The sequence below is a fragment of the Callionymus lyra genome, chromosome 19 (assembly GCF_982586985.1).
Source record: "Callionymus lyra chromosome 19, fCalLyr1.hap1.1, whole genome shotgun sequence".
Lineage (NCBI taxonomy): Eukaryota > Metazoa > Chordata > Actinopteri > Syngnathiformes > Callionymidae > Callionymus > Callionymus lyra.
In genome coordinates this window covers 3,826,208-3,839,985 of record NC_141836.1, presented here as the reverse complement: position 1 = coordinate 3,839,985, position 13,778 = coordinate 3,826,208, and the positions used below count along the sequence as shown (strand labels likewise).

Genomic DNA, 13,778 nt, shown 5'->3' with positions numbered 1-13,778 from the left:
AGTCCTTAATATCTTCATCATCATCATACTAGTCCTTAACATCTTCATCATCATCATCATTATACTAGTCCTTAATATCTTCATCATCATCATACTAGTCCTTAATATCTTCATCATCATCATCATTATACTAGTCCTTAATATCTTCATCATCATCATCATCATACTAGTCCTTAATATCTTCATCATCATCATACTAGTCCTTAATATCTTCATCATCATCATCATTATACTAGTCCTTAATATCTTCATCATCATCATCATCATACTAGTCCTTAATATCTTCATCATCATCATACTAGTCCTTAATATCTTCATCATCATCATCATTATACTAGTCCTTAATATCTTCATCATCATCATACTAGTCCTTAATATCTTCATCATCATCATCATTATACTAGTCCTTAATATCTTCATCATCATCATACTAGTCCTTAATATCTTCATCATCATCATTATACTAGTCCTTAATATCTTCATCATCATCATACTAGTCCTTAATATCTTCATCATCATCATCATCATACTAGTCCTTAATATCTTCATCATCATCATACTAGTCCTTAATATCTTCATCATCATCATCATTATACTAGTCATAAATATCTTTATCTTCATCATCATCACCATACTAGTCCTTAATATCTTCATCATCATCATACTAGTCCTTAATATCTTCATCATCATCATACTAGTCCTTAATATCTTCATCATCATCATCATTATACTAGTCATAAATATCTTTATCTTCATCATCATCACCATACTAGTCATAAATATCATCATCATCATCATCATCATACTAGTCATAAATATCTTTATCTTCATCATCATCACCATACTAGTCATAAATATCTTTATCTTCATCATCATACTAGTCATAAATATCATCATCATCATCATCATTATACTAGTCATAAATATCTTTATCTTCATCATCATCACCATACTAGTCATAAATATCATCATCATCATCATCATCATACTAGTCATAAATATCTTCATCATCATCATCATACTAGTCATAAATATCTTCATCATCATCATCATCATCATACTAGTCATAAATATCTTCATCATCATCATCATACTAGTCATAAATATCTTCATCATCATCATCATCATCATACTAGTCATAAATATCTTCATCATCATCATCATACTAGTCATAAATATCTTCATCATCATCATCATCATCATACTAGTCATAAATATCTTCATCATCATCATCATACTAGTCATAAATATCTTCATCATCATCATCATCATCATACTAGTCATAAATATCTTCATCATCATCATCATACTAGTCATAAATATCTTCATCATCATCATCATCATCATACTAGTCATAAATATCTTCATCATCATCATCATCATCATACTAGTCATAAATATCTTCATCATCATCATCACCATACTAGTCATAAATATCTTCATCATCATCATCATCATCATACTAGTCATAAATATCTTCATCATCATCATCATACTAGTCATAAATATCTTCATCATCATCATCATCATCATACTAGTCATAAATATCTTCATCATCATCATCATCATCATCATCCTGTGTGTGTCTAAGAAGCTACATGTGAGTTTGTAATTTGTTTGTGTCATTATTTGTGTGTTTCTCTCTCTGCTGAACGTTCCAGTTCAATCCATTCTAAGTGCAGAGCTGCCTCTTCCTCTCAGGATGGTGATGCTGGTGCAGCAGATGGCGTGGAGGAGAAGCTGACTGGACAGAAGTGGGGACCAACATGAAGGTCAGGCATCCCGGAGGAGCTGCTGACATTTCCTCTGAATGTTTCTGGAGTTTGAAGGAATGGCGAGTGTGTTTGTCGGAGGTCAGTTAAACGCTCCGACACGGATCAGCTCACTTCTTTTTCATTTCTGCTGTAAAAACTCAGTCAGGACTGCACTTGTGGGAGTGCGGCTCTCCTCCCTGACCTTTGAGCGAGCCGGAGGCTACATCTAAGTGCTGCAGGACGTGGAGGAAGTGAGAACTGTAACACTTGTTTATCACGAGAAAACGACACGGATCAAAGCCTCGGGGAGTTTAACTTTGAGAAACTTCACACAGGAGTCCAGAGGACGAGGTCAGGTGAGGGTTGCTAGCACGACGCTAACGGCGCGCAGGACTCACCTCCTCGCTGTACTTGCTGATGTAGGAGTAGATCTCGTTGAGGGCGCTCAGCATGTTGAACTCGCTGGAGTGCAGTCGAGCCTGTTCGGCCAGGTAGGCGTTCATGTCCTGGTCGCTGATGGCCGGGAGACGGTTGATGTCGGCGTAGTACCTGCAGACAGCGGCGCGAGTGAGACGGGTCCAGACAGAGGAGTGAGACGTTCTTACCGCTCCACCCAGCTCTTGTAGTTGGGAATGTCTTTAGCGTAGAGCAGCTTGTTGGACGGCGAGTCTTTGCCCAGCCGGTGTTCGGACGTGGAGCAGGAGTCCATGAAGGTCTGCGCCACCACCGACAGGCAGGCGTCGGTGATGCTGGACTTGTGGATGTCGAAGACGAACTGCGGGTTCTTGATCACGTTGACCCAGAAACGCAGCGGCAGGCTGGAGGACGACGGACGGAGACCATGTTGAGAAGTTCTCCGACGCTGAGGATCATCTAGACTCACCAGTTGCTCTTCCACGTGTGTCGCACGTCCGTGTCGTGGATCTCGTGCTTGTCCGCCTGCTCGTCCAGGAAGTCGAACATGTACTTGATGGCGAGCGGCAGAGTGCTGCCCCGGTGGACCGTGCTGAACAGGGTCTCGAACAAGTCGTCCACGAACTTCTGCAGCGTTCCCTGAAATAGAGGATCAACCAGTGGTGTCACAAAATATTGATACACTTAAACATCACTATCATATTTATGTTGCTTTATTTATTTTATTATCATAGCTGTTTATATAGTAAATAATTATATAGTATATTTCAATGAGTATATTGAAGTATACGTATTGTATAAGAGTACACAGTGTACACAATGTGGTGTGTACAGTATATTTCAATGAATTAGGTATCAATGGAACAAACCCAACAGTATAAAATAAACTATTAATTAACTTGTACATATTTGTTAATTTTTGTGTTGCAATTAAACTTCCTTCCACAAGATAGCAGCAGTTATTACATCCTCCACTGCTGAAATCCTGAGGAATGACTGAGGACGAGAGGATACATTGACTCCAGCAGCTTTTAAAGCTGATGTTTGGACATATTTTGGTTTGAAAACAAATGATAGCAGTTACGACTTTGTCAAGAGTCATGTGGTCTGTAAATACTACAACACCAGAGTCAAGTACTGGACAATACTACACATTTATACTTGTTACTACACTATCACAACACCAGAGTCTAGTACTGGACAATACTACACATATATACTTGTTACTACACTATCACAACACCAGAGTAAAGTACTGGACAATACTACACATATATACTTGATACTACACTATCACAACACCAGAGTTAAGTACTGGACAATACTACACATATATACTTGTTACTACACTATCACAACACCAGAGTCAAGTACTGGACAATACTACACATATATACTTGTTACTACACTATCACAACACCAGAGTCAAGTACTGGACAATACTACACATATATACTTGATACTACACTATCACAACACCAGAGTCAAGTACTGGACAATACTACACATATATACTTGTTACTACACTATCACTATATATCGTATTGTTGCCTGGATCTACAGTCAAGAATTCTTCATAACTCTTTACTTCCAGTTTTGTTCTTCACAAACTTTAGATCATGACTTGAGGATCTTCAAGGTCACCTTGGTGGCCAGCAGCCTGGTCAGGTAGATCTCTGACACCATCTTGCTCCCTCTGTCTCCCTCCTTCTGGTCTCCGTGGTCGTGGTTCTTGACCAGGTGCCACACCTTGACCCCGCTCTCCAGGTCGGGGGTAATCATGGGGGCCCGGGAGCGCAGGCTGTCTGGACTCCCCGTGTAGCGGAAGGAGGAGTCTGTGGAGAGACAAGGGCGGCTGATGAGGGCGAGAAGAAGAACAAGAACAGAGTCTAATGACTCGTCTCCCTCCACTCCGCGGTGACAAGAGAGGATAATTTGATGCTGCGAGACAGAAGTGAAGGTTCATTACGAGACTCTTCAGAAGCTGATGACACGCCGGAGCAGAAACAGAAGCACTTGTTTGTCTCATTAATGTGTGTCGGATGAATAAAAGAAAGCGCCGCCTCATCAACTGGTTTCAAATCAAACTCAAATTAAAACGCACATTAAACTTGGAGAACTTTCTTGTTGATCAAGAACGTGTAGATACGAGCTTCACGATCTGCTCTCCGACAGTTTATACTTAAAAATAAGTTAACAAAAGACAAACCTCACCAACGACTAACTCATGTATTTCACCATCACTCACCTAATATCGCCCCCTAGCTGTGAGACGAGAGACTGTTTTGATGATTAGGTGTTTCTCAAACCGTCTTTAGTGTGCGAGATGTTCTGGCCCGGCCTGACTTGAATGAACTCGTCTGACTCATCACTCCTCGCCACACTCTGATCAATTTACCAAAAACTGTAATTTCCCACATCCCCTGAAGGCAGCGTCCATCATCCCGGCTCCTCTTCAATCAGCTGGAACGACGCCGCTTTGCTAATTAGACAGAATCTCGTTCTTTTTTTCCAAGGATCTCCAGAGGGTTCAGGATCAGAGGATCTCTGCCTCATCAAAGGCCCGGGATGAAAGATCCTCGCCGGCCTTGGGCACTAGAACCGGTTAAGTAACAGGGATCTCTGGAGGGAGCCGGACCTGCCGGATGGAGCCGAGCCAGGTCGGAATTGTCTCCCGATCCGGGACCGCGGAGCCTTGGCGGGGCTTCAGAACGAGGCGGAGTCCAGATGCTAAGTGCTGAAACTGAAGTGAATCCATCAGCAGGTGTCCAGCTGTGGTGCCAACTCTTGATGGATGAAGATCGGCCGGTGCCAGCGCCGGAGTTTAGCTTCTACTTTAACACACAATGTGAAGTAAATCCCGAAGATGGATGTTCTTGTGACGTCATCACGGGACGCTCTGTTTGCAAAGTCACACAGCTTTTTTTCTGGATTACTTTCTCACCGTATCTGCTGATGGAGGAGCGCGAGATGCTGGACGACGGCGGGATGTTGTACGAGGACGTCTGCTTGGGCACCAGGGCCACCACGCAGCGGTCCGACACCTGAGGACACAAACAGGATTAGAAGATGGTCCAGAACCTTCACTTTATTACAGTATCATTTTTATATAAAACTCCTCCCACAGTTTTACATGAAATCCTGTAACATTTCATCTGGCAATAAATAATTATAGCCAGAGAGGGACTCCACAGAAAGCAGATGGCATCTCAAACCCTAGCAGGAGCCAAGCTCTCAAGCAGGCAACATTGCAAACAATTTAAATATTTTTGCTAGTTAGGCCACGACCCTGTAACGTACAATGTAAAGTGACATTTTTAAATGAACATTCAACATTAATAACATGTGAGTGAATCAGGTAAGAGTTAATCTAGCTGTACACAGAGGTCACAGCGCCCCCTGTCGGCCGGGCGAGCTCTCTGCAAGCTTTCCAAGCGACTGCTTCCATCCGTTGTCGATTTCCAAGACGGGCTCAGAGCCACCAGAGAGAGACGTTCTATCACAGGATAAACGAGCGTCTCCAGCATCAGAATCCCTCTGATGTATTGATGTATAACATAATCTGGTGAATGAGTGATGGGCGGATGTGAGAGCCGGAGTGAATCATCAAAACATTTTTCCCCCCAAAACCCCTCGACAACTCATCACTTCCTGTCAGGTCTGAGCTCCTGCTGCTGCCATGGCTGCTCTGCACTCGACTGTCGCAGCGAGAGAGGAGGAGAGGAAGAGAAGGGAGGTTGCAGAGGTGCAGAGGAAGACTGTGAGCGGCACCAAGGCAAACATGATAAAGCACGGCTATGAAGAGCATGAGGTTCATCTTCTTATCGGGAAAAAAATAGGTAAACAAAACTCCCCGGGAGGTTTACGGCACAAAATGGCCGCAAGATTTACAGTTGGCGTTCAAATATTTGTAAAGGCGAAACGTGGGCGACTGTGTTAAAAAAAGAAAAAGGTAACATCTCTATTTTCATCGGATAAAAGGTGTGTTTGCGGAGCTAAATCCAGATCAGTGCGCCCAAAGATGTGCGGAGAATTTCGGGCTCTCACAAACAGATTACTTCCAGGCGTCCTTGGAAATCAGCTGCCAAACAGTAGGATGGCAGGAAGACAGAGGGAGGGAGGGTGAAGTGGAGGGACCATCTGAGGTGTCTCGTCTGCGGAACCAATGGCTCAGACTCGGCGTCTTGGACAGTGAGTGTCGAGACACAACATACCCCCTCTTTACTCTGCCAAGGAGATTATGTTTTTGCTGTGGTTTGCTTGTAAACTGACTCATTTTACAAGAGATGTTCATCACATTTTCAGGTGAAATGTGTTCATTAAAAAATGCATTAGACTCTGTGTTTTTTTAGGATAACCATCAGAACACAGGAAGATTATTTTCAGGCTTGTTTAAGGTTGTAAATGTCGACTTTAGTAAAAGCACGCTCTCGAGGCTCCACAAGTGAACACACCTAACGTTGAAGGATTCAAACACCAGGCCAGGGAATTACTGTGGATCCGCGAACGTTAGTCTCTGGAACTCTGATGAAACATGACATTTTTCTAATCAAACAGTGGAAACACTCTTTCTCTTCCTGACGCCAGAACAACATGTTGGCTGGCATTTACTGTCGCTCCGGGGAGGGAAGACAGCTCCAGGAACGGAGGGATGAAGTAAACAAAAGGAAAATGGCAGGCGCTGAAAGGGAAACCACTGCGACTGCAGCGAGCTCTGTCCTACAGTATGATCTTTTTATCCCATTCAGCAGAATCATTTGGAGCGTCAGGAACGGTATTTACAGATTTCCTCGCTCTCAGGAGCCGTCGTGTCCTCTCTTTCGTCTTCCCTCCTTCCCTCTCCGAGCTAATCCTGGTCGTGCTGTTGGCTGGATGACTTTGGCAGACGCCAACACTCAAAGTGAATCCAGAAGTAAGTCGGAGGATTTGTCTTACAACGGGAATAAAATGAGTTTTGAGAAATGTTTGATTGAATAAGCTGATATTCACATGCAGCACTTGAAGATCTTGGTGTTTCTGGCTTGATTTCAGAAAAGAAAAGCGTTCCCTTGAACCTCGACCTCCAGGACGACCTTGCCAACCCGACCTCCGTCTTATTCGTCTCCATAAAGCTGCTTCTCTGCACCTGAGCCGCCGATACAAAGCCGCCCCCCTCCTGTGATGAGTTTCCTCTGAGGAGCATGAAATAGCTTCCCTCTGTGTTTTTTCTCCGGGCCGACAGCGAGGCGGCGCAGCGATGGCTCGCGGTGATAGAGTTGCTGATTGAAGGCGAGCAGATTCGCCCTTCGGGGATAATCCAGTGTGGCGAAGATAGTGGCCAGGTGAGATAAGGGGCCGGGGGCCGGCTCCAGATAAGACCTTCCATTAGACGGACTGTGGTCAACCTTTATCTGGCTGCTCTCAGCCGCTCGGCACCGACCCACAGGTCCGGTCCCGGTCCGTCCCACCTCTCCGTGTCCCGCCTCGTCTCTCCGCGATCCTTATCCCGCCTTCACGCCGACCCGTGTCTCGCCTCCTCAGGTGTGATGGGATATTCCCGAGGATTCATGTGAGTTTGCTCTCTAGAGCCGTCGTATTACAACAACAAGGTCTTCGGTTCAAGACCCGCTCAGATGCTTTCAGCCGACACTGACCCTCCCTCGGGCGACATACGACCCTAGGACTGGATTTACGTGGCCCTCATGAGGTCTGACTGAAAAATAATGTTCAGTAAGTCCAAAGTTATTTAATAAATTAAATTCAATTAAAATGAAATTATATACATTATAATAAAATGTAAAAAAAAAAGTTTTTTAACAAAGGTTGCCTTATTACTCGTTTATTACATTTTAACACAATACTTAAAGTTACATTTAGGCCTTTTATAGACGGTCCCTCACAGGAGTCACCATGTATATTTTATTGTATGCTAGACTCAAGGCCCGGGTTTCTAATCCAGTCCATACAGTTGTTTAATAAGAACCAGATTTGATGCCGAAATGATTACGTCATATATATATATATATATATATATATATATATAGTCCAAGAATTAAAAGAGAACATTTTAATCAGAATAAAATTTCTTGTTCTTGTTAAAGTCTTGACAGTTCTATTGGTGTAAACTATGTTCAACTTTACTTCTTTAATAAGTAAAACTTAAGGCTTTGGGGCTGAATTTGTCTTTACAGATCATTTCCTCTGGTCCTGGTCAAGATCAATCCTTATATAGAGCAAAAAGGTCATTTATGTCGACATAACTTTTCTGTTCCAGGCAAAACTTGTTCTTGAGAATAGTTTGACTCTGAATGTAACCAAGACTGTGAATGTCACAGGTGTGATTCAGTCTGACCCCCCAGCTCTCTAAGATGACTCGGCCAATGACACACGAGTCTTATTTACTCTGGTGTAGACGAACGAGCCGAGAGTCCTTCAAGCCGCGGGGGAGTCGAGATAACCTGGACTGACCCCCGAGTCTCGTCTACAAGGTGGACACAGGATCCGTCCTAATGGATGGTCCCAGTGTGGTCCGTCACCGTGGAGACGAGGCAGTCACGGAGGAGCGGGGGGAGCGAGGGGGGGGGGCGCTTTAATAAGCGCCTCGTCCTTGAGACTGAGGCGGCGGCGAACGGTTACCCACAAACCCTCGTTGATCATTCCTGTTGCTTAAATAGAATCATTAATATTAAAATCATGCTGAGCTGGTCCTCGAACAGACGATCCATCAAACTCACGCCTCGTCCCCTCACTCGAGAAAACAGCCTGTAGATGCTAAACTCAGTGTTTTTAAGGGTTTTGCAGGATCAACACGATTTGTTTTTCTCGCTCGTCTTGCAATTCCTGCAGCATCCAAACAACAATCCCCTTCTGTCATTTCAGCCCATACGAGGAATAAATAAGTGAGACTCCTGCTGGGCCAGCATCCAGCGCGAGGAGGTAAACATGTTTGAAGACGAGCAGGAGGAGCTGAGGAACATTAATCAAATCCAAATCAACCCGCGTCTCATCAATATTTATCTCCGCTGCTGCGCGAGAGCAAGTGTTCCTGAACGCACCGTGTGCATGTCAATGTCTGAGAGTGGAGGGACGGAGACTGGGAAGGTGAGTCTTTTCATATCCGGGTTAACTTTTATTTCCCAGAGGTGAGCAGCCCGCTGGTCTCTCCGGGGGCTCGGGGAGGAGTTACGATGCTTCGCTCGGACTCTGGAGAAACTAAGGGTGGAGACATGTTTCCTTGATCGATTCATCATCTACACGTGAGGCAGCGTCACATTTGTGATCATTTTAACCTCCATCCATCCTCCTGTCCGAGGTCAGCTCGAGATCCGGACTATTCTGAGGTCGAGCTGCTCACCCGGGACTCACCGTGTCCCGGGTCTGCCCTGGGGCCTCCTCCCAGCTGGACACCTCAGTGAGGAGGCATGAGGTCTATTCATGGAGACACTCCAGTGAGTCTTCTGCTCACATGCAGCAGCATAATTAACACTTTCATGTCTTCTCCATCTCCAGGACAACATCTGCCAGAAAGCCTTTAATTCTGTCCCGTCTCCCGCCGTCCTCGCCCTTGTTATCTTTTAACTTTGACAGAACCTGCTGCTCCGGTCCGCCACCTCCCCGCCGCCCCTCAAACGAGCAGCAGCAGGTGACGGCGAGCCAGCGTGCGAGAAGGACAAAAGTCTGCAGGCGTCTAATTGTCGAGGAAGGGCAGAGAGCAGCGTCTCCTCTCCGGGGAGGACAGAAAAGTGTCTCTCCTGCCAAGCTAATTGTCCTCGTCTCCGTCTCTCAGTCATTAGACAAAAAGCAAAGAGGAGCCGGAGGGTTCTAGAGAAGACCAGAGGCGACTGTACCTGGTAGTGAATCAGAGTGTTGAGTCTCTTCCAGTCGTTCTCGATCTTGGTGGTGATGTCTTCATCCTGGAGGACGACTCGCGCCATCCGACCCTGACGCCACTCTGGACACAGACCATGAAAGAGTTCATTTACGACTAAACTAAAACTTCTTCGGTCTGATATTTTTCACCTTTCAAATCCTGTTCAAACTTTGCATTTGTTCATACTTAGATATTATATATATATCTTTCAAATAGAAGTTGGAGCTCTGAGATGTGTAATTGTTCTATACTTTAATTGTCATCAAATCAACTTAAAAAATATATATATATTTTCTTATAAAATCACACCATATAACTTGAAAAATAAAAAATGAACTTAAGAGAAACATTTTTGATAACTTAATAGTTTCAGTAAAGACAGAATGACATTTAATTTTTTATGTTTATTCTTTTATATCTGTTATTTAATTGTCCCCCTTTTTTTGCAAACAGGTTCTCTGTGAGGTTAGTTTGGATAAACCTTTAAACAAACAAACATTTTTACTTATTTTGTATTGATTTAGTACATTAAAACCAAATTTTAAAGGTATTTTTTATTTTACATTTTGTTTTTTGTATTAATAATTTGTTGTGTTTTTATCTGTCATGGGACCATTTTTAAACAGTTTAATGCTCAATTATTTTGAGTTTTTTTATTTTAATGGCAGCAGTTCATGTAGTTTTTTGAGACTTCATAGCTATTCCTGGGTGAGGGTTGAGAAAAGTTTGAGACGAACATTAACGGTTCATACCGAGGTCCATGTCGACGGCCCGCGGCCTCTGAGAATACGGCATGTTCTTGTAGACGGCGTCCAGGATCTTCTCCTTCACCTGAGTGATGGTGTCGCAGTTGAGAACCTTCACCGGGATCTCGGGACTGTTCTCGTTGTCCGGGTTCACGCAGTTCAGGATCTGCGGAGGAGGCAGAGGGTGAGCAAGCGGTCCGGGCTCCGGGCTCTCAGCTCATTAGAGTGTCCTCGGAGCGTGGCAGCGGCTCACAGGAAACCATTTCCTCTCGCTGCCATCCCAAAATCTAATTTCACACCTTCGGCGGGACAGCAATTTCCAGCTCTGCCGGAGTATCAGCACGTAATGAGCCACAGACCCAGCCGGAGCAATCAGAGCGTCGTCATGTCGCATGCTGCCGCGTGTGTGTGTGTGTGTGTGTGTGTGTGTGTGTGTGTGTGTGTGTGTGTGTGTGTGTGTGTGTGTGTGTGTGTGTGTGTGTGTGTGTGTGTGTGTGACAGCCTGTGGGGTCGTTCTCGCTCCGCACAGGAAGAAAGAAAACAACTACAACATCAGATTCATCGAGCTGAAAGTCGTTAATTTGTTTAACACTCTTTATGGTGTTTAAAGCGTTTTGCTAAAGTTCACCTCAAGGTCGAGTTTACTTCAGTGGTGCCTCGTAGGTGGCGCCAGAGAGCAGAAGATGAGTTTGTCTGATAAACATGCTTGATGGATCTACTGACTCTTTCAAGAAACTTCTTAAGACGTTTTTGATTGTTCAGGTTTTTCCTTCATTGTTTTGATGGTTTAAGCGCTTTGTGACCCTGGTCTAGAAAAGCGCTCTATAAATACAAAATACCTTCTTACTTATGTACATTTTGATACGTCCTCCTCATCGATTCTATGTTCTGCTCCCTCACACCGGGCCAGGACTGAGAGGTCTAAGGTCCAAATCGACCCAAACTTTGATTCATGAAAGAGTTCTTAGACGATCCTCAGTCGATACAAACATGGTGATAATGTTGTTCATCTCAGTATCACTCGTGTTGTTGCTGTAATCAACTTGATCTCCGCTACGACTTCACAAGTGTGTGTGTGTGTGTGTGTGTGTGTGTGTGTGTGTGTGCGTCATACCAAGGTTTTGTACTCAATCTGCTGGCGGATCAGCTTGTCCTCGCTCAGGGAGTAGCGGGCTTCGCCGGTGATTGCGTCTATAGGTCCCTTCTCCATCTGCTGCTTGATGGCGCAGTAGAGCATGAAGAGAGGCTCGCCCGCACACTCCTGCACACACACACACACACACACACAAGCAAATGAACACAGCTACAGACAAATCCACACACGGTTATGCGAATACACATGTTCCGGGGCTCCTCACCTTCAGGAATCTGTGCAGCAGGAAGGCGAACCAGTTGGTCAACATCTTCTCGGCCACCGACTCCGTTCTGCAATCCAAGAAACATGGACTATCAATGGTGCTACTCAGAGTCTCTGATGGTTGACGGAGGATAAAGACACCTTGATGGAGAAAAAGAAAACTTTTTTTTTTTTTAACTTTTGTGATTCATCCTTTTTTCAAAATAAAACATATTTTTGTTCAGCAAATTCAACATCTAGTCTTCAGCTTTATTCTTTAATGTTGGTAATGTTTTTCATGTATTCCTTTTATCACGAGCATCAAAGAGAAACATTTAGGAGAAACTCACTTGGAAATTTCAAACCAAAAATGTTTGGGTTTAAAGATATAAAACTTCAGGAAACTACACAGGATGGTAAGGAATGAATGAAAGTAAACAAAGCAATTGTAGCAAAATGCAGAAGATCATTATGGCTTCATTGTCTCTTCATTTGCAAACATCAGGAGTGTTTCTACAACCTGCTCTTTAAAAGCCCCTCAGTTGTAACCCCCCCTCCTCCCCCAACCTCCCCGTGCTAGAAGTTAATGGAAGACATTAAGCATCTTAAGAAGCTGAGTGAAGTCGAATAAAGTGGTGTGTGTGTGCCTTTGTAAATATATTTCAACTTTCTTCTCTTCTTTTCTTCTCTGCCTATTAATCGACTTCCATTAATGAACACGAGGATTTTCATTATCCCACGCCGAGTTAAGAAGAGATCTGCCGTCCTCCCACCTCTGGCTCTGCTAATGGGTGTGTGTGGGGGGGAGTTGTTGTTGGGGGGGGGGGGGGGGGGGGGGGGGGGAGTATCAACGTGAAACTAATGCCAGCCGAGATGCCGTCGCTCTGCATGGGCGGGAATCTCATTAGAAAAAAACGCTGAGGAGAAAAACTAATGTGAGATTGACGAGTCTCGCCGACGTCGTGTGATCCCATTAAAACAACATTAAAGGAGGAGACGGAGGAAGAGTCCGCGGGAAAAAACTTGAGCAAATGAGGCGACGCAGCCCGAGCGGTCAAATATGCATGATGATGATCTCGGCACTGCATTGTTAGACTCGATGTCCCCAGAACCTCCATCATAACGCGCCAGAATCTAGCGTCACATTTCCCAGTAGCCGCTCGTCAGCACAAAACACATCTCGGCGTTTCTGTTTCGCGCTTTTGTTCGCTCGCCATCATCACATTTCACTCTCCATCCATCGCTTCCTCTCCATTGCAACCTAAAACATTCAGTGTGGAATCATCCTCCGAACAATTCCAGCAGCACCTGAACACGTGGTCGTGGATAGCTTTGGACCTCGTGACTGATGAGGCGGAGCTGAGCTGAGACACAGAAGTTTCATCATCTCAGTGTTCATGTCTTTAATGCGTATGACACCGAGCTGCTGTCGACCAATGAGGAGTGTGTTTTTGGTCATGTGATGTGGGACAGACTGTGGTCACACAAAATTCCAAAGCGAAGTAACACAAATATCACGAGTTAATACTAGGAGAGTTGTGGCGTAATACAACAATCGTGAAGTTATACTATGGACATTATGGAGTTTAACTACCAAACTTATACTACGAGAATTGTGGAGAATCATGGAGTAATACTACTGTGACTCATGGTGGGGCTTTGAAGTGTACAAGTGTCTC

The 13,778-nt window shown here is 44.3% G+C and overlaps 1 protein-coding gene across 1 annotated transcript in view; it reads right to left on the bottom strand.

Annotated features, from left to right (window-relative positions):
• Positions 1-13,778, bottom strand: part of plxna2 (plexin A2) — a 100,720-nt gene that overhangs the window by 3,532 nt on the left and 83,410 nt on the right. Inside the window, exons 23-31 of the mRNA XM_087781719.1 lie at positions 12,122-12,188; positions 11,878-12,024; positions 10,770-10,929; positions 9,995-10,098; positions 5,113-5,212; positions 3,813-4,003; positions 2,638-2,807; positions 2,360-2,572; positions 2,153-2,303 (exon numbers count right to left, since the gene is read on the bottom strand). Coding sequence (XP_087637845.1) covers positions 2,153-2,303; positions 2,360-2,572; positions 2,638-2,807; positions 3,813-4,003; positions 5,113-5,212; positions 9,995-10,098; positions 10,770-10,929; positions 11,878-12,024; positions 12,122-12,188 — 1,303 coding nt within the window. The remainder of the gene's footprint in view (positions 1-2,152; positions 2,304-2,359; positions 2,573-2,637; positions 2,808-3,812; positions 4,004-5,112; positions 5,213-9,994; positions 10,099-10,769; positions 10,930-11,877; positions 12,025-12,121; positions 12,189-13,778) is intronic.